General features: G+C 41.8%; 1 protein-coding gene across 1 annotated transcript in view; it reads left to right on the forward strand.

Annotated features, from left to right (window-relative positions):
• The window catches only part of KIAA1549L (KIAA1549 like), a 135,665-nt gene that overhangs the window by 42,142 nt on the left and 74,767 nt on the right, over positions 1–18,756 (forward strand). The window contains exon 2 of the mRNA XM_027699268.1: positions 16,552–16,887. Within this exon, the coding sequence (XP_027555069.1) occupies positions 16,674–16,887 (214 nt within the window). The 5' untranslated portion in view covers positions 16,552–16,673. The remainder of the gene's footprint in view (positions 1–16,551; positions 16,888–18,756) is intronic.

The raw sequence follows: 18,756 nt of genomic DNA on the forward strand, positions 1-18,756 counted from the left end.
ATTTGTCTTTGTTCAAAGAAAGCACATTTTGCTGAAGAAACACTAGGTCAGCAAGGACTAATTCTTCTGGAGTCTGAGGAAATTTGGAGTTAAATCACTGGTGACTGTTCCTCTAAATCCCTCAGCAAACATGGCTTGGCTCGGGTCAGCTCAGAGGTCGAATCACCACAGAATGCCCAAACTCTTAGGGAAGACTAAATATACTAATTTATTTTTAACCTAAGAGCCCTTTGCCACACTGAGGGAACCCACTGGAAGATATTTGTTGCCTCCAAAATGCTGTTTTCGCTTAGCTTGCCGTGGTATTTCTCGAATAATTGAAATGCACACCCCGAGGCACGTTGTGTGATACCAAGCGCAGTGTGACAGCATGACTAGTGTGCATCTACAATTAAATAAAGTTCCTGAAGATTTCTCTTTTTCACATGATGGTGCCAAGAGATGTCAAAGACTTCGATGTTGACAGTTACAATAATTTCACCGCATCCATTCTGGTGTTCTTGGTAAATTAGATTTCCCGAGTTCACCTTTGCAGAGCTGCAGTCTCCCATTTTATCCTGCTGTCTCTAATCTACTCAGTTTTGATCTACTGAGTGTCAAATTTAAATTGGGGATTTTTCTCTGGCTAGATTACTTTCATATATATAGTTCACTTTGTTGCTGATTCTCCACATATCTCTTTTCATATGATGGTGATATCTGAGGATGAAGGTGGTTAACAGAATAGCTTGCCAAAAAGAAAAAGCTACAGACAGGAATTTAAATAAAAATTAATGTATTTCTCATTGGAATTCAGAAAGTGTGACTTGCCTTCAGGAGTCTTCATGTACTATTTCTATTGCTTTTACACCTGGCCTGACTGGATGTGCTGCTGGGTGATTGCTCACAAGTCTCATTTATACTTTTTCTTTTCTCGTTAACCTTGAATCCCCCTGAAAGCTGGGGACCAAAATTAAGAAGGAAAGGAAAAAAAAAAAAGGCAAAAATAATAAAATAAATAAAAATAATTGATGGAGTATTTTTATGGGCTGTAAAAAAAAAACACAACAACAAACAAACCACAAATTTTCAAGAGCACGTCCTGGCACTCCTGGCTGGATTTGAGATGCAGTGGAATGCTGAGGCAGGTAGAGTTGCAGCAGATGTGATTCATCCCTGCCCTGCTGCTCTTGCACCTGTTTGCAGCTGTGCTAAGCAAGATCAAAGTGCTGTCAGATCAACAGATGAGTGTCTAGTCTTACTTGCATTAAGGCTGATTTATACAACTGGTGTAGAAAGGATGGTTTTAAAACAAGAGTCAATATATAATGTTTCCACTTCCAGTCCCCTCCTGGGATGAGATGGTATTAAGTGACTGGAATTAAGATGAGCTTTACACTTACTTTACTAAAACTCAGGTGATAATGGTAGGTTCAGGGCAGTGGGGATTAGATTTGCTATGCTTACAATAGGCTGAAATGTATTTCTGTAAATAATTTTTAAAAAAAACTAAGACGAAAAGTAGAAAGCAGGCCTTATTTTGATTTAAATAGTTCTCATAAACTAATGGAGTTGATACTTGTGCAAATGCTGCTGTCTAAGACCTTCCTCAGATGATAAGAAAATTGTGCTTTCATGGTAGAACACAAGTCTCAGTCAGGGAGACAGAGTTTAATCATATCCTGGCTCACCCTGTAATATAGGCTCCCTTTTTAATCCGCTGTATGCTGTAGCATTGTGTCTTTATGATGGGGATAAATGTGCAGTATTAATTTTTTAGCTTCTAGCCAAATTTTGCACTGCCCATGAGCCATCTTATTTCATAGCAGTGCAAGCTCATTGTGATTGCTGCAAACTGAGATCCTGTGATTGATGCTATTAAGTAGGTAATATACTTCGTTCTGTTGTCAAAAATTTATTTTTCTTATTGCCAACATTTTAATATATCTAGGCAGAGTTTTAAATAACTACTGCAGTGAAAGAAGCTTTTGGATGAGAAATATGCTGCCTGGTAGTTTGTAGGAAGGGAATGTGGCTGAAGCATATTTATCACTTTGAAATTACAGTTTCTGAGATGACAAATCTTTGATTCATGCAGAAAATGGTTGTTATTTAGTTTTTTAATTGGAATTCTGGGAACATTGCTTGTACTATTTTAAGCATCACCTGTTAATGAAAAAGCAGTAGCCAGTGAAGAATGAAATTAATTGTTAGTCTTTATTTAAGATTCAGATCACTTTTGGTAAAACCACGAAAAAGAAATTAATGTGAAAGCCAACCAGACAAACTTTTAGTCTATGACCAGAATTTACAATCTCATTTCTGCCCTTTCCTCCAAATCAGGCATTTGGCTTCAGTTTAAGGTAATTCAGAATAGCACCTGCCTTTGAGCCCAGACATCAAGGCAGGGAGTCTCGTGTGTCTCTGCTTGTGGGGCCAGAGGAATCTCCAGCAGGTTGAAGGATTGCTTGAAGAGTGATGTTCACCTTGTTGTGCTCTTGTTACACAGATACAAAGGAGCATTTTGGTCTTTTCTTCTGCTGCTCAAGTCTGATCTGTCACTGGTCATAGATAATTGTGAAACCAGAACATGTCTTGATTTTTCTTTTTTTTTTTTTTTTTTTTCCCAACACCTCATCTGCTTTTCTTTGCTCTTTCAATGCAGCCCCTTTGGCACCGTGCAAAACAGCCCTTCTCCTTGGCTAATGCTTGCCCAATGAACTCTAATTATTAACCCTCTGGGGTTAATTACTTAACTCTAGGTATTAACCCTCTGTGCTCACTCACCTTTGCTCAGCAGTTGATCCATGCTTCTACCTGGGACCCTTGGAGCATTACAAGAGGGCAGGAAAGCAGATAGAGCTGCAGTAGGTGTGGTGTGAGAGCTGCTGGGGAGCAGGGTAGGTCCCACAGCTCGTGCTGGTGTTCCTGTTGGGGCTTGCAGGGAAGGATAGATCCTGGAGGGAGGGAAAGGTGGCAGAGAAGCACCCTTCATTGAGAGAACTTTAAAAGTCACATGGTAGATGTACCTGAGCCAAATGGATATTTGAGAAGATAATTTACAGGCTTTTTTTTTCTGCTTGTGCGAGTGTCATGAGCATCTTCTGATATTTTTTCGTGTGTTCACCATCCCCACTGTAACTCTTTGCTGTACTCACAGTAAAGTTCAGGTTCACCCATGAAGTTACCAGCTCACTGAACCGCTGTCCCGATCTGCGAAAGAGAAGCAGCAACCTCTGAATGAGAACTAGTTCTCATAAGTGCAACCTCTGAATGAGAACTAGTTCTCATAAGTGTCACCTCTGAGGCCATGTTTGTGCTCATGTTGTCCTGACATCCAGGCCAGTAAATCTTGACAGCGAGGAAGAGTGTGTGTTGAAAAAGTACATGGAAGTGGCATAAATCTGACTTAAGGAATTTGCTGAGGCGCTGCCCTGATTTGTGCAATATGTCACCTGTCAGGAATGTTATGGGAAGAAACTTGCACCTTGTGCTTCTTGTCTTACCTGGAGCAAAGCCTGGGATGGTCAGGATCTCTTTTGGGTAGCATCAGGCACCTGGATCTTAATGCTGATACTTTGACACCTGAGCAAGTTTTAATTGAGTAAAAAGAGCAATGAATCACTGCATGACCTGGCAGTTTTAGCACTTTCTTCCTTCATGCCTTTTCTCTTCATATATCTTTATTTAATATTTAAAAAATACCCCATATTCATTAGTTTCCCCTGGTTATCCCTATCTCGTTTGAATTATCTCATTTAAATAACAATACCAGCATAGAGAGGATTAATGAAAAACCTTCTTAAATGCTATATAGTGCATGTGTTAGACAGTGTAGCAGTAAAGCTCCTAAAATCCTGGTTAGTCCGAGAGCTTTAAAATCCAGATATTCAGTTATACTGACATGAATGCAAAATGTTTCCACAGTGTAGGTACAAAGGAAAAGCCTTGTCTGAGTAGGGCATCATCTTTCTCTTTTTCTTAAAAGTGACCACGCATGTCCCTAAAGATTAACTGAGTGGTTGGAAAGAAATTAGGGTCTGTTTTTGTTAGAGGCTGTTTTTAGAAATAGCTTCCAGAAATTTTTGGAGAACAGAATCTTATGAAACTTTATCAAAAAGAGCAGCAATCGAGTGACAAGAAATGTCTTGGCAGTACCCAGAGTGAGTCACAGAGATGGGCTTTTTGGGGGTTTAGTTCAGAGTTAAATCAGAAGTTAGAAAGATGGGGTTCAGCTGGAGATCCAAGAGGGAAGATTTTCAACTGCTTTCCTGCCAGAGCCATGTTTGCCATCCTGTTGGGTGCAATGTGATGGAACATGTGAGTTCCATGACAAGCACAACAGAAGGCAGCCAAGAAAATCATACTGCTATAGAGGAAAAAGTACATTTATTTGGCTTGTTTTAATCTTTTCAGAGGGAATCTTTTAATTATTGTCTATTGTGAGCCCCAAACATTCAGATAACACTTTGGAGATTTTAATTTAGGAGATCCACCAACTTGTGCAGTGCTGTTCAGGAACCATCTGGAAATAGCAGCATCTTTTCTTTCTAATAATGCCCTTTCTTCCAGGCAGTGGGTCTTGTTTTTGAGAAACCAGCTGCTCACTTTGGTAATCATTAACCATTTACTGGTTTTACAATTAAAAGTGACTCAGCTATTACTAAAATATTATTGTCCCTGTAGCAATGACCCTGCCTTTTTAAATTATTTTTTGGGGGACTCCTGTCATTTCACAGGGAAGATGTTGCCTAATGATTTGACAGGAAATGCTAATGCCTTTATCTTGGGGAAAAGAATCAACTTTTTCACACCACATCACTGATTAGTACTGACATTTTTTGTGTTTGGGCAGCCACTGCAAGCGCAGAGCAACAGTCTTTGAGTGCATCTACCTGCTTTATCCCTGTGCTTGGGTCTTTGTGAGCTTTGGGTGTGCTGCTTTGATACCTGTAAATTAAATACCGAACCCCTGTGGAATATATAACTTTTGTCTGAAGATGGGAGGTGCAGGGGTACAGCCTGTATAGGACCAAGCTCTCCATATGAGGGGTGGGGCTCCCCAAATGAAGCAGACAGATCCATCGCTTTTGCAGGGAAATAGGTGAGGAGCAGATGCAGCATCTGCATCCTGGTGGTGATCTGAGTGTGCATTGCTCCCAGGGGACCCCAGAGCTGGGCTGGGAGCTCAGCTAATTCTCCAGGATTCTTGGCAACCCCACAGTTTGCCAGTGTTACCACTGATTTTTCAGATTCAGAAGCAGTTGTCGTATACTTGCATCTGTATGACATTTCTTCTGGATTCTAATTAATGACTGAAAAGTTAGGTTGGACTGGGCAGTTATTTAACTTTTTCACCACCGGTGACTGGGCTCCCCCTTGGTGCTTTTAGCCTCTTGTTCTCTGTCAGTAAGGGTCACTGGGGTTTTTTATTACAGGAAGTACTGCTGTTCCTTCAGATAACTATTTGCATTGATTTCCAAGAGGTGAGAAAGTGAAATGAGGCAACATATTGCTATAAACTTGAGCTATTGCCACTTTTATGCAGCAAAGAAAATAAAGGCCCTGAAAATAAAGACTAATGGGCTGTGCAAAGCACAGTGCAAGTAACAGAAAATGGAAATAGTTCTTAAACATTGTCATGATAGTTTCTAGCCTGTCTTCATCCACTGTTTAGCAGACAAGGAGCTTAAGATTTAATAACATAGTTTATATGCATTGTTCATTAAGATGTAATTTTTAATTGTAATGCATATTGTATTTCATGTTGACTGTCCACTGCAGGTCATAGCAAAGTTGCAGGTTGATTTGTTGTTCAGAAGAATTTAGTTGCTGCTTCATCATCCTGACTTGACCTCAGGAAGTTCTCTGACAGCTTCCTGGAAGCTGAAAGTTTCCTTCATGGGAAAGTGATTTCCCTGGGCCATTGCTACATTTGTAAGAGGTAGGAATCAAAGGGCAATATTGAACTAAAAAAGAAAAAATCAGATTTTTTATTTTTAAGAGATTACCTTTAAGTTGATGCTTTCTGAAGAGTAAATATATAAGAAAGAACAAGTTAAGATGATGTGTACAAAACTTTCTCCCTAGTTTGTCCCTTTTTTTAAGTGGGTAGAGGAAAAAACCCAAAGCCTATAAAGCAGCTGTTCCTTACTTTCAGTGCTGTCAATCCTGCTCAGGAATAGAATTTTTCTAATCTAAGAAAAAAATATGCACTTTACACGGACTCTTTCTCAGCAACAGCTAATGTTTGTGGTCTCATTCATGGGCATAAGGAAAAGTCCCCTCCAAAGAAGAGTGTGTCACGTTTCTGCTAAATATTTGTCTTTTGGCTCATTCATGGTAGTGGATCTCGTACATTCACTGTTTTAACCTTTGTGCATTCTGGGACCATGTAACAGGCTTCACTTTTTTGGGTTCAAAAATTGCATTGTATGCCAGCATGGATAAACCCTGGTTATTTGGGGCAAATCTTGAAGAGAGAATAGAATTGGTATTTTATTATTGTTTTATTTTTTAAAAAAAGAAATGTTATTTACTTCAAAAGTCGAGGGGTCTTTTCACATCCTCCCTTCAATGTGAACAGGAAGTTTCTAATCTAAAAAATCAATATTTTTTTAAATTATTTTTTTAAGAGCAATGACTTTTACACTTTGAAAGCACTATCAGTGAGGCAACACTGAACACTATGCAGACAGAGAAAGCAGGATACTTCTGTGTGTGACCTCCATTTCTTTCCTGGTCTTCACCTCTTCATCCTTCATCACAGGCAATGGCAAGGACTTGAAAGTAGCAAAAGACATTGTGGAAACCTCTGTCTTTGTATTGATCCTGTATACTTGGCACCTCTGAGATCCTATCTTTCCTTAGAGAGGATTAACTTCTCTCCTGGTTATCTTGCTGGAACAGACCCCAAATAGGATCTGGCTCTGTGTCCTCCGGGACAAGCACGGGGGTACCCAGGGCACAGCCTCCCTGTCTGCCCTTCATGCCTTGGCCTGAAATGGTCATTGGAAAGCAGAGGGCTTGTCCTTCCCTGGCCTTGGAACTTGTGAGTGGGTTGCATGTACTAACTGAAACTTCAAACTCTGAAATAAGTTGAAATTAATAAAGCTGGAAGGCAGAAGGGCTCTGCAGAGGGACCTGGATAGGTTGGAGAGTTGGGCTGATCCCAACAGGATGAGGTTCAACAAGGCCAAGTGCCGGGTCCTGCACTTTGGCCACAACGACCCCATGCAGCACCATGGGCTGGGGGCAGAGTGGCTGGAGAGCAGCCAGGCAGAAAGGGACCTGGGAGTTTGGATTGACAGGAAGCTGAACATGAGCCAGCAGTGTGCCCAGGTGGCCAAGAAGGCCAATGGCATCCTGGCCTGGATCAGGAACAGTGTGGCCAACAGGTCCAGGGAAGTGATTCTTCCCCTGTACTCAGCGCTGGTGAGGCCACACCTGGAGTGCTCTGTCCAGCTCTGGGCCCCTCAGTTCAGGAAGGATATTGAGGTCCTGGAGCAGGTCCGGAGAAGGGCTACAAGGCTGGTGAAGGGACTCGAACACAAGTCCTATGAGGAGAGTCTGAGGGAGCTGGGGCTGTTCAGCCTGGAGAAGAGGAGGCTCAGGGGAGACCTTCTCACTCTCTACAACTCCCTGGAAGGAGGTTGTAGCCAGGTGGGGGTTGGTCTCTTCTCCCAGGTAACTATCAGCAAGACAAGAGGGCATGGTCTTAAGCTGTGCCAGGGGAGGTTTAGGTTAGATATTAGAAAGAATTTCTTTACAGAGAGGGTGATCAGACATTGGAATGGGCTGCCCAGGGAAGTAGTGGATTCTATGTCCCTGGAGATTTTTAAGAAGAGACTGGATGTGGCACTTAGTGCCACGGTCTAGTAACCGCAGCGGTGTTGGATCAAGGGTTGGACTTGATGATCTCGGAGGTCCCTTCCAACCCAGCTGATTCTATGATTCTATGATTCTATCCTGGTTTTGGTGTCCTAGTTTAGACTTCTGGTGCTGCCCCAACGTGGGGATTTCCCCCTGGTTGGAGAGTGGAGCTTTGGGCAGGGTGGCAGAAGCTGCTGCCGCCGCAGTGGATTGGGTGAGTCACCCTCCTCGTGCTGGTGGCAGAGCATGGTCCAGAGGGTCTTCTCCCCTCACGGGTTATGGCCTCAAATGTTACGTGCCAAATAGATTCCCTTGAAGAGTGTGCTTGGGTTGGTGAGCAGAAAGCTTTTTGGCTCAAGGGAACATTCACAATTGCCCAGCAAGCATGTCAAAATATACATCGTATTATGTAAGTTGGCCCACAGTTCAGCCTTTTGAAAGCACTGCCGTTTCCTTAAGAAAGTTCTGCAGAGAATATTTTTTTTCTTTGTAGAATAATATAAATGGCTTTTAGCAGGAGTTCTCTTCAGTCTCCTCTTGTGTTTGATTTTTCTGGGCAGTTTAAACTCTGAAACCTTTGTTAAAGGAGTAGCTTCCAGTTAAGAAAACATGTTTTTATTGCATATAATAACCAAGTTGTACCATTATTGCCTGCTTTGCTACTGACAGTGACAAAACTACTGCATGTCTCCTGTGCTTTGCTGCCTAATGCCAAATAGTCTAAGAAAATAAGAATTTGGCCCCCAAACTCTTTTTGTGCTCTTTGAGAATTTAGTGCCACCCTTATAGTTTATCCTAGCTCTGGAAATTTAAAATAAAAACTTAAAACCCGTCCTGTAAAAATGTGATTTGCTTAAAAATTTTGGCATTTTAAAATATTTTAGTTTTCTTTTATCCCACAACCACAAGAACTTAAAATTTTCATGTAAAGAATGAACACTCAAATACGAATACAGCCTGTTTCATTGAAGGGATTTTTTTGGGGTGTTTTGTTTCTTTTGTTTGTTTCATAGAAAAAGCCTCTCAAATATTGTAAGACTCAAGGTAAAAGCAGGAGAACTGGCAGCTTTGTTACTGCATGTTCCCAGTGACCTTGAATTGGTTTTGCTACATTGTTCATTAAATCATTTATGCTGATGCTAGCATATCTATAGCAACTTTCCTGAATAAACACAATTCCTTTGCAAAAGTTTGTGTAAATATCTGTTTACAAATAAATAGATAAGCAGGTGTGATAAAGCAGGGTGTCAGGCTCACAAAAGCATTGATCCTAAAAGTGTTGCTGACAAAGCAATAAAAATTTAAAGGATAAATAAAGATATATATGTCATTTATTCACTGAAATTCTGTGAATAACTGGATAAACTCAAGCAGAAGTGGTAATGGGAGTCAGTGGGAGCAAGGGCAAGAGCCCCCACAGCAGGTTCTGATTTCTATATGATTACGTGCAATTATCCCACTTGCACGGCGCGGTGATGAAATCCTCCTCTGCCACGCTCTTCCCTGCATTTCCTAATGATCCAGCTGAACATCTGCTCCGTGAATACAACACGCAGATGATGCAGCTGGAATCGCCGGTGGCAGAATTGTCTCCTCCGTGACAGGAGCGTGGGTTTTTTTTCGCCCTGGCCGTTCTATTGTGTCTCTCTCTCTCTGCTCTTCCCCAACCTCCCGGTTGCTGGACCCGATTAAAGCCTCCCCGCAGAGCCGCCTGTGTGGGGAAGGAGACACGTTTCAGCCCCAGGCGAGGCTGGCGCTTGGTACAAGTCGCACCAGCCTGTCGGGTCCTGGAGCAGTATTGGTGACAGCCGTGAAGCCTTTGCAGCCCCGGCTCGGCTCTGCTCTCCCGAATCCCAGCCAGCTGACATTTGGGTAAGCAATGAAGGCAGGACACGTCAAAAGAAGGAGAGAAGTGCATTTTTCATTGCAGCCATGTATTTTAGTTCGTAGCCAAAAGGTTGTCCCTGATGCAAAGCTTTGCTGCTGGAGCATTTCCCTTAGAACCCAAAGGGTCTGTGCCAGTGGGAGAGGTTCACCAACATTCCCAACAGAAAAGGCTGCTGCTTTGATTTTTCATGTGAGAAAATACATGGCAGTGCAATTAAACTCACTGAATATTATGTCCAAGTGTTTTTCTATTATTTATCATAAAGCCCAAACTTCCATTTGTTGAAAAGAAAGCCTTGTGCAGTGTGGTACCTCCTTGCACAGTTTTCCCTCATGGAAAAGCTGTTTGATTTCAACAGAATTCTGGTGGTATCGGGACAAAATATTTTTCCTGGTTGTGAAAAATAAATTATTAATACTTTTCAGGTATAATTTCCTAAGATCACTGGGAACAGGGCTTTTTTTGATGGGAGATCATGTTTTTTTTTAATGACTGGCTCTTGTAGGCTTTGACTATTACAGGTAAATAGAGGCTAGGGTGTAAACAACCTCAGGTGCTGGTAAGATGATCTGAGTTTAAGTCCTTCAAGACAGAATTTTGGGTTTGGAAGGTCAAGATCTAATTTGGGAAAATTACAGCTGAAACAAATGTGAGAATCCATTTATTGAACTACTGTAAATTTTTCCTAGAATCTGCCTAAAGGAATTGATATTGAGATATCTGTGAAGAACAGGATTTAGTTTGCCGGTTTCTCTACCTTCACTTTTTTGACACAGTGCAGTCCCAAGGAAGCAGTTTTCTCAGCCTCTCCACCATCCATTCCTGCTGTAGTAGCTGTGGGTTTGGCAGGTGCCAAAAACACACTTGTTCTCTCTTCCAGCGCCTTGGCTGAGCCTGGTGATCCCTCTGGGCAGATTCCTCTGAGGTTGAACACAAAGCGCACTGGCCACAAAAACAGGCATGGCTTGGGTGGGGTGTGTGAGCCAGGGCTCAGTGCTGGAAAACACAAGTTAAATGTGATGCAAAAGTTGCGGAATTAAGCTGCAAATGTCTAGGGAATGATGCCTAAAGTGAGATGTATGGGATACACAGGTTGTGGTGTAACAGTTTCATCAATGTATGACTGGAAGAACACATAATGAAGGCATAATTTTTGCCATTCTGCACAGTGAGCAAAATTTTGGTATGCTATATAGCTATTTTTATAAATGCTTTGCTAAGTATTTGTGTCTTTCACTGGTAGCATATTTCATATCCTTTTGCTCATGAAATCTGTATTCCTTGTGCCATTTTTCCAACTGTAAACTCTTAAGGAATAATAAAAAAAAGAGATAATTTTAGAAAACTGAAGTGGTGCTATCATCATACTGTGTAGGCTTAATGTTCTTCAACAGAAGTAAATTGCATAACCCTGTGAGTAGGGTGGTGCCTTTTTCCACTGCTGTAACAGAGACTCTTTTTCTATTTATTTCCTTATTGCATCCCATACCAGTCACATCTGATCTTTCATCACTCAGTCTCTCATGGTAAAGCAATAATAAGCAGGAAACCTAAGAAGGGAAAAAAGGCACTTTTGATTTGGTAGTGGCATTGTTTTTAAGAGGAGATGCAGCCCTAGGACAGTGCAGTCTAGCACTGGGTAGAGTGGGGTAAAGTGGTAAATGGTCTCTCTCAGCAATACTTACCTTGTAAGTAGGTTGTTTTTATGTGTGTTTATAAATAATTGTGTTTCTCGCAAGTTTTCAAAGATTAAAGATTTTTAAAGATCCTAGTTGAGCAAAATATGTCATCTTCTTTCCTACCTTCTGTTAAAAAAGATTATTTTTAAAGTTATTTTTGTCATCCTCTCCCTTAGGGCTATGGTTACTCTTATGTAGATACTATTGTATTATTAAATTTAGCCTTTACAGTAGTTAATAGAAGTTGGGGATTATTTTCTATCATTTTTTTCCCCTCAGAAATGAATAATTAAAGCAAATCGATTTGAAAATTGAAATCCTGTCCTCAATGTGCTGAAGGTTATGAAAAGATACATACCTGACGTGTAATGGGAAGATGTCTTTGTCAGTCATGCAATAAAATTTCCAAATGTTCTCTTTATCAGCCTCACTCTTAAATATTAGTGATCCAGATGATCTGTAAGTAATGCAATGAAAGTCAAGAAAACAAAAGTCTTCTGTTGTTGAAGATCCCTTTGAGCTGATATTTTGTAATGGCTCAGAAGTGGCAAAATGATATTTCTCTCCTGCCATGACAGTGAGGGAAGCTCTGGATAGTCTCTGTGTTCCCTTCAGTAGAGCTATAGACTATTGTTCCATTAATGTTCTCATACTTTTTCCTTTTTTTTGTTTTAGGCTTTTTGTGGAGGGAAATGTTTGAATCTCGGATGTTTGTTTTTTTGATTCAGTTGGAGCTGAATTCATTTTGTGAGCGTGTTAACAAACAGATACTCATCTGTCCCAGGAGGAGCTCTGCTGTGGGATCCTCCAGGCTTCTTCCTGGCTGCTGTTCTTGCTGTTCTTGCAAACCATGAGTATTGCTGCAGCACCCACAGAACGCTCACGTGCTTGTTACAGCTCTTTGCCTTATTATGGTATAAAGCAAACAGAACCATAATTTGAAATATCAGCAGTACAGATGAGCAATTTGATCTCTTCAGATACTGCACTGGTGTGCAGTTTTGGGCACCTCCATATAAGAAGGACATCAGATTATTAGAGTATGTCCAGAGCAGGGTGAGGAAGATGATGAAAGACCTTGAGGGCAAGGCTTGGAAGAAGTAGCTGAGGTCACTTGGCTTGTCCAGCTTGGAGAAGAGAAGGCTGAGAGGTGTCCTCTTTGCAGTCTACACCTTCCTCATGGGTGGCAGCAGAGGTGATCTCTGGTGACCAGTGATAGGACACAAGGAAATGGGATAAAACTTCAGGGGAAGTTCAGATTCGACCATAGGAAAAGGTTTTTCACTGAGAAGGTGATCAGTCACTAAAACAGGTTCCCCAGGGAACAACAATCCTGCTGGTGTTCGAGGAGCATCTGGATGATGCTCTTAGTCTATGGTTTAGCCTTACACAGTCCTGCATGGAGTAGGGAATCCTTATGATCCTTATGGATTCCTTACAACTTGAGATTTTCTGTGATTCTGTGAAATAGAACTTACAGGCTTGCTGGATATACAGGCATTTTCATTAGCCACTACTTTTTTCCAGGGGAGATTTGCTTACCAACTAGTTTTCTTACTGGAAATAACCAAACCTGTGTGAAGAATAACATTGCAACTGTGGTGTCTCAGGAGAAAGGGCAGAAGTCATAATTCATTACCCTTTTTTAGTGTCACACATTAATTACTTGTGTGCATCACCTTCAACCTTTGGACAGCACAGAGCGCTACCCTTTTTAATTGACTAGAAGGAAGGGATGAGAGTCATCTGTGTTCTTATTTGGTCCCTATCACTCCTTTCTGTGTTCACAATGGGGCTCAGAAATGCTAAAACTGTGATTTTCTCTAAACTGGATCAATTTTTAACTTCCTGCTCTGACACATTAGAGATGTTTCTCATTACGGCTAATGGAAATAACCCCAGTCAATGATGGTTGTTGTAATGAGGTTACTGCTAAATGGGTTTTAGGATTGTTGGAGGTGGTGGTTAGTCAATAGCCTGAAGTATGAAAGAATAACACGTAATCCAGAGGCATAAAGAACAGCTACAGGTGTGTACAAGCAAGGTTCAGTGGTGGAGCACGCTGGGTGGAGTTCTCATTGCAACTTTCATGTTGATTCGAATTGGTTGTCTTTTCCTTCATCAAGTGTGTTCAGCTGCTGATAGATGTAGAAGTGAAATATTTTCCTGTCTTCCCTTTTTCCATGCTGCAGTCCTGGTTTGCTCAGTTTTCTGTAAGGGTCTGTAGTGGTTGGTATCATCCTAACAATTCTCAAGCAAAGAGGACAAATTTAAGTTTAAACTCCCTGTATTGCAAGGATAATCTTGCCTTTTGCATGCTGTGTGTAGTTACTACCAGGATGTTGAATTTATGGCAGAAGTTTGAAATAGATAGTCAATATCTTTCTGTAGGGGTAGAATGAAAGAAAATTTGCCAGCATCGTACATAGGTTTCAGAATATTGTATAATTTTCTTGAAGCTTAAGTAACTTGAGAGCTTTACTTCATTAATGGCCATAAACAGAGGAATTGGCACTTGGTATAGAATGGAAGGAACAAGAACTAAAGGACTAGAATTAAGCAGTGGTTATAGGATATTTTTATTCAGCGTTTTACCTCCTTTGCAATATTTGAGCTTTTTGTCACTCCTTGTCAAGATGCAGTAACATCAATTCAATGCTTTTTTTTGGGTTATGTTTTCTCTCTTCTCATAATCATTCTCATTAAACCAACGTGTGAAGAAACATGTGAGGGATGGTGCAGATTGTGTGCTGATTGATGTTGACTGATTTTGCTATTTTAGAAAATAAGAAAACATTGACTTGTTTAATTCCCCTTTAGGACTCGTGCTAGACTAGTGCTAGGACTAAGTGCTTCATCCCCCATGAAGGCTTTCACTTTTCAGTATGGCCTTTTAATTCTGAGGTGAAATAAGACATTTAGAAGTGTAACAGGTCAGGTAATGATGACTTCATCAGCAGAGATGGCCTCACAGAAATTTAAGCTGCAGCTTGCCTAGAGCCTTATTTTGCAAAGCATATCGTCTGGTTCTTAATTTCAAGCATGTTTGAATCCATTCTAGTTGAGCAAAAATATGTCGTCTCCTTTCCTACCTTCTGTTAAAAAGCTACCAGACTGTAACATGGAAGGAAAAGCCACCAAAACACAGTCTAGAACACAATGTGCCTTCCTACAAAGGGTGGAGCGTGTAGAACGTCAGAAACCAGGCCACACCAGTCATTTGGGTCTCTGGTCCCCTGATGACACATCACCAGGGCCCCAATACAAAGGCATCATTTCTGTGCTACAAACCTCTCCTGGTGGGTCAGGTTCCCTGATGGACTCTGAAGCCTTCTGTTCAGCCCACTGACCTTCTGGTGGAGCTTCATAAAGGCAGATTTGGCTCCCCCTTAGCCTGCTGATCTCTCATTGCCATGGGTAACCCTGTGTCTGCCTGCCTCTACTTTTCTCCAAATCGCTACTGTGCAAGGTGGCCTGTGTTAGGTGAAAGGTCTGGACACTTTGGTTGCTAGGAGGGCAGAGCTCTGTTCTGTTGATCATCCTGGAGTTGCTTCCCAAAAAAAAATTGTTTCTGGAGCCTGTATTGATTCTTGCATTTTAGTAGAGGAGATAATAATGGCCATTCTTCACCACAGCTTAATAAAACTCTGAAATACAAAGATGTAATGGCAGATATGTCATTGGTTTGGGTCTTCGTTTTTGGTTTTGTTGGGGTTTTTTTTGTGTGGGGGGTGGATTGTTATTTATTTTTTTTTTTCAGAGAAAATGTCATGCTGAACGTAATTCCAGCACCCTCCTGTTGAATGCACACAGGAGCCTGAGGGATCTGGTCTAATCATTCCCTATGGCCTGTGCATGTGGATGACGGGCTGTGTAGAAACTTAGGAAGAAAAAAATTGTAGAAAGAAAGAAGCTTAACTTTAAATAGGCGCAACGTGACCCATTTTCCTCTCTTGCACCGTAAGGTTCTCTGCTGCTGGCTCCTGCCTGTGTGGGCTGATCCCATTTGGTGCTGTTGGCTCTGCTGACCCTTGGGTTCGTGGGTGGCTGGAACTGATGTCCAGGCCATTTTATGTGTCTCAGGATCTGCCCCTGGTTGCTCTTCCACACCGTTATGCTGAGTGATTCATAGGGGTGTGGAGGAGATTGGCATCCTCTGTGTGTCTGATCCAGCTGTGCTTCAGTTGGAGGGCAGGAACTGTCTCTGCATTGTGCCTCTGCTTAGCTGTGCAAGGGGGCAGAGCCTGGCAGGGTAGCCAGTGCCAGGGCTGAGTTTGGATCTATTGTCTTCACATGGGGGAGGGGGGAAAAAAAGCCCTCCCCCCTTTAAATTTTACTCTTGAGTGAATCTTAATCTTTAAATTACTACAAATGTGAGACTTCCCATGCTATGATTTGAGAATAACTGTAATCATTTCAAGAAAACAAAGCCTAGGAACATTATGGTATTGAATGTAGAGTAAACTGGTGTTTGAAATGATGCGTTGTACATCTGCACATATCAAAAAAGGAGTTTAATTTCCTAATTTGTTTTGGATCTTGCCCCCCTCTCCTCATGTTCATCCCTATTTTATTTTCTTCCTTTTGTGTCTATAATTGCATGTGTTATTAGAACTGGCAAGATGAGCACCTCCAGATGTATCCTACAGGAATGCAGCCAATGCTGACTCTATTCCCATGTCAGACTGCATGCCAAGTCAGTGAAGCTTGGTTGTCAAAACCTATACCCTTTCTACACTGCTTCTAAACCCATCTTCTCACATAATATTTTGGCACAGGGTGACTCATGATAACCTCAAGAATTGTCCCAAGCTAAGAATGTGTCTTTTTACTGTGTTGAAACATCCCTGTTAAAAGTAGGATTTTGAAATGGTATGGCCAAGGCAGCTTTCCTTATTCTTCTGTCAGATGAAAGGAGCTGAGGGGTTTGTAATCTGTGTGTTGAACCTTTCACTGGGTTTTGTGTTTTTTTTTGTCCAACATACTCTGAATTTTTATGTACTTTGGATACAAAGGAAAAATGTTCACTTATTTCACTAAACATAATGCATTTTGTGTTGTGATTTCTAGCAAGAAGACAACTTCTCTTCCTTTTTGGGGAAAAATATATTAATTTTACTTATTATTTTACAGGTATCAGGCGACAGCATGTCAATGATGCTCCTTCTACAGGATCTTTTCCTAATTGGAGATCTATACTATCACCAACACGGCCTTCCACAGAAACTAAGACTTCCTCAATAGCTGATATTTCTATGGGGCAGACTTTGGAGAATGCAGACTTGCTTCAGATGATAAAAACCACGCTGACTGGCACACGTACCAGGACTTTGGATCAAATGCATCTGTTGCCCACTCTGTATCAAGGCAGTGGAAACAGTGCATCCCAGGAACCCGCTGAAGTTTCAGCCGAGTCGCCTCTGAGGTCATCATCTCAAGATGCAGATGAAACAGGTTTGCCTCAACTTGGTATGTTTGCCATATTGTCCCCTACACCATTCAGGTACAGCTGTGCCACTTCAGCTAATGCCATTAAAAACACCCTCCATTTCAAAAGAAAGCTCATCAGGATCAGTCATGCTTGCTCCTGTTCCATCACCATCATTCTCCTCATTGGTAATTCGGTCACCTCATACCATTAACTTTTCTAAACCAGCTGTACTGCCCATCAAAGTGCCTTTGTCTGCAGATCCCGAAGGTTTCGTCAACACAGATTCAGCCAGCTCACAGGTTAGTGAAAGCAGAAGTAGTCCTCTAAGTGTGGTACATTCCAGTGTGGTGAATCACAGGAGGGGTCCCGAGTTCTTTACAGGGGCCATGCCTTTCATTGGATTGACAACAGTACATTTCACAGAAATAGTGGGAAAATGGTCTCCTTTAGAAAGGACCTCTTTTTCATCTATATACTCTGATATTCCTGTGTCAAAAACGCATCAGTCTCCCCTGACAGGAACTTCCAAAAGCCTGTCATGGTTCCCTAATGAGAATCTGTATAATGTATCTTCTACTGGAGTAAAACCAAACACTCAGCCATTTAGGGCAGCACTGACTGACAGAAATAGTGATATCACTCCTCTGTCACCATCAGTTTTTCAGGATAAAGCAGAGGTCCCTACATCACTCTTCCATCCTGTGGTTACTCCACATCTAGTACTGCAAATGAGTCATCCTCAGTCTTTCACAGCACTGACTAATTACACTACAGGCTCTACCCCCCTCTACCTTTCATGTCATCAGCTTCTGAGGGCCTGGCTGAGGTCTCCAGCTCAACAGAGAGCACGTCTTCCCTTTCACTGCCAGTATAACTTGTTCCAGATGCAAAGCACACTCGCAGTGCAGTGCTGCCAGCCCGAGCATTTAGAAGCAAAACAGATTTGCTCTTTAGAAATGCAACACACTCCTCTCCAACAAACCCAAGGTCTCCCTTGCTAACTGAGACAAATGATGTGTTTACTAGGATAGCACTCAGAAACAGTCCCAGGGCAGCAGCAGCCGACCGGGATACATTGCAAATCCCTTCGACTGCTGTCTCACAGCGCTCGGTGGTGGCTCTGAATCAGACTTCTGCAGAGGACCTGACTGATGGATCTTATCAGGCCAACAGCATGTCATTGCCAACTGCTCCTGCCTCTACTCTCCCAACTCCTGGTGGCTTTCCTGTGGCAAGAAAAGCGCAACAGCCTTTTACAAGAGGAGCGACAGCAAAGATGTCCATGAACTTTAATGCTAATAATGTTCTGCCTTATGGAACTCAGCTTTCCAAAGTTTCTCCAGATATCCAAACCAGTATACTCCGCACAGGATCAAGAATACTAAGCACAGTTTTGGAAATGGCCATGACTAGTCTTGATCTAGCTGCAGTGCCATTAATTCCTTTTACTACAGGCCTTTCAAAACCTGAAACTGCTATCACAAATACCTCTGCCACTAATGTTTTTGTGACTGCACATCTTCCACCTGCAGATGCAGAAAGTCCAGATGTTAAGTGAAGACAGAAAGATGAGAGCACCCACTGTTGTGACCACACATGCAGAATATTCACCTCCAGGAGCTTTAAATCATTTAACCTCTGATCAGACTTTGCGTTCAGTTGATAAAAAGCCACTCGCCTCTGTCATGCCTCCAGCATGGGGTATGCTGCCATCACTTGTTTCCATGACAACGTGATGGACAGCCACAGTTCTGGCTTTTCCAAGATTTCAAATGCAGGCTTTGAAAGCAATTTAGATCCTGTCAGCCCTCCTCAAGTCATAACTTCAGCTTCTACGTGGACCAATAAAGCTTTGCTGTCTTCAGCTGGCATTAGTATTCCTTTGGTAAAAGCTTCAGTCCAAATGG

This window comes from Neopelma chrysocephalum, unplaced genomic scaffold (assembly GCF_003984885.1).
Source record: "Neopelma chrysocephalum unplaced genomic scaffold, ASM398488v2 Primary Assembly neopelma1_24, whole genome shotgun sequence".
Lineage (NCBI taxonomy): Eukaryota > Metazoa > Chordata > Aves > Passeriformes > Pipridae > Neopelma > Neopelma chrysocephalum.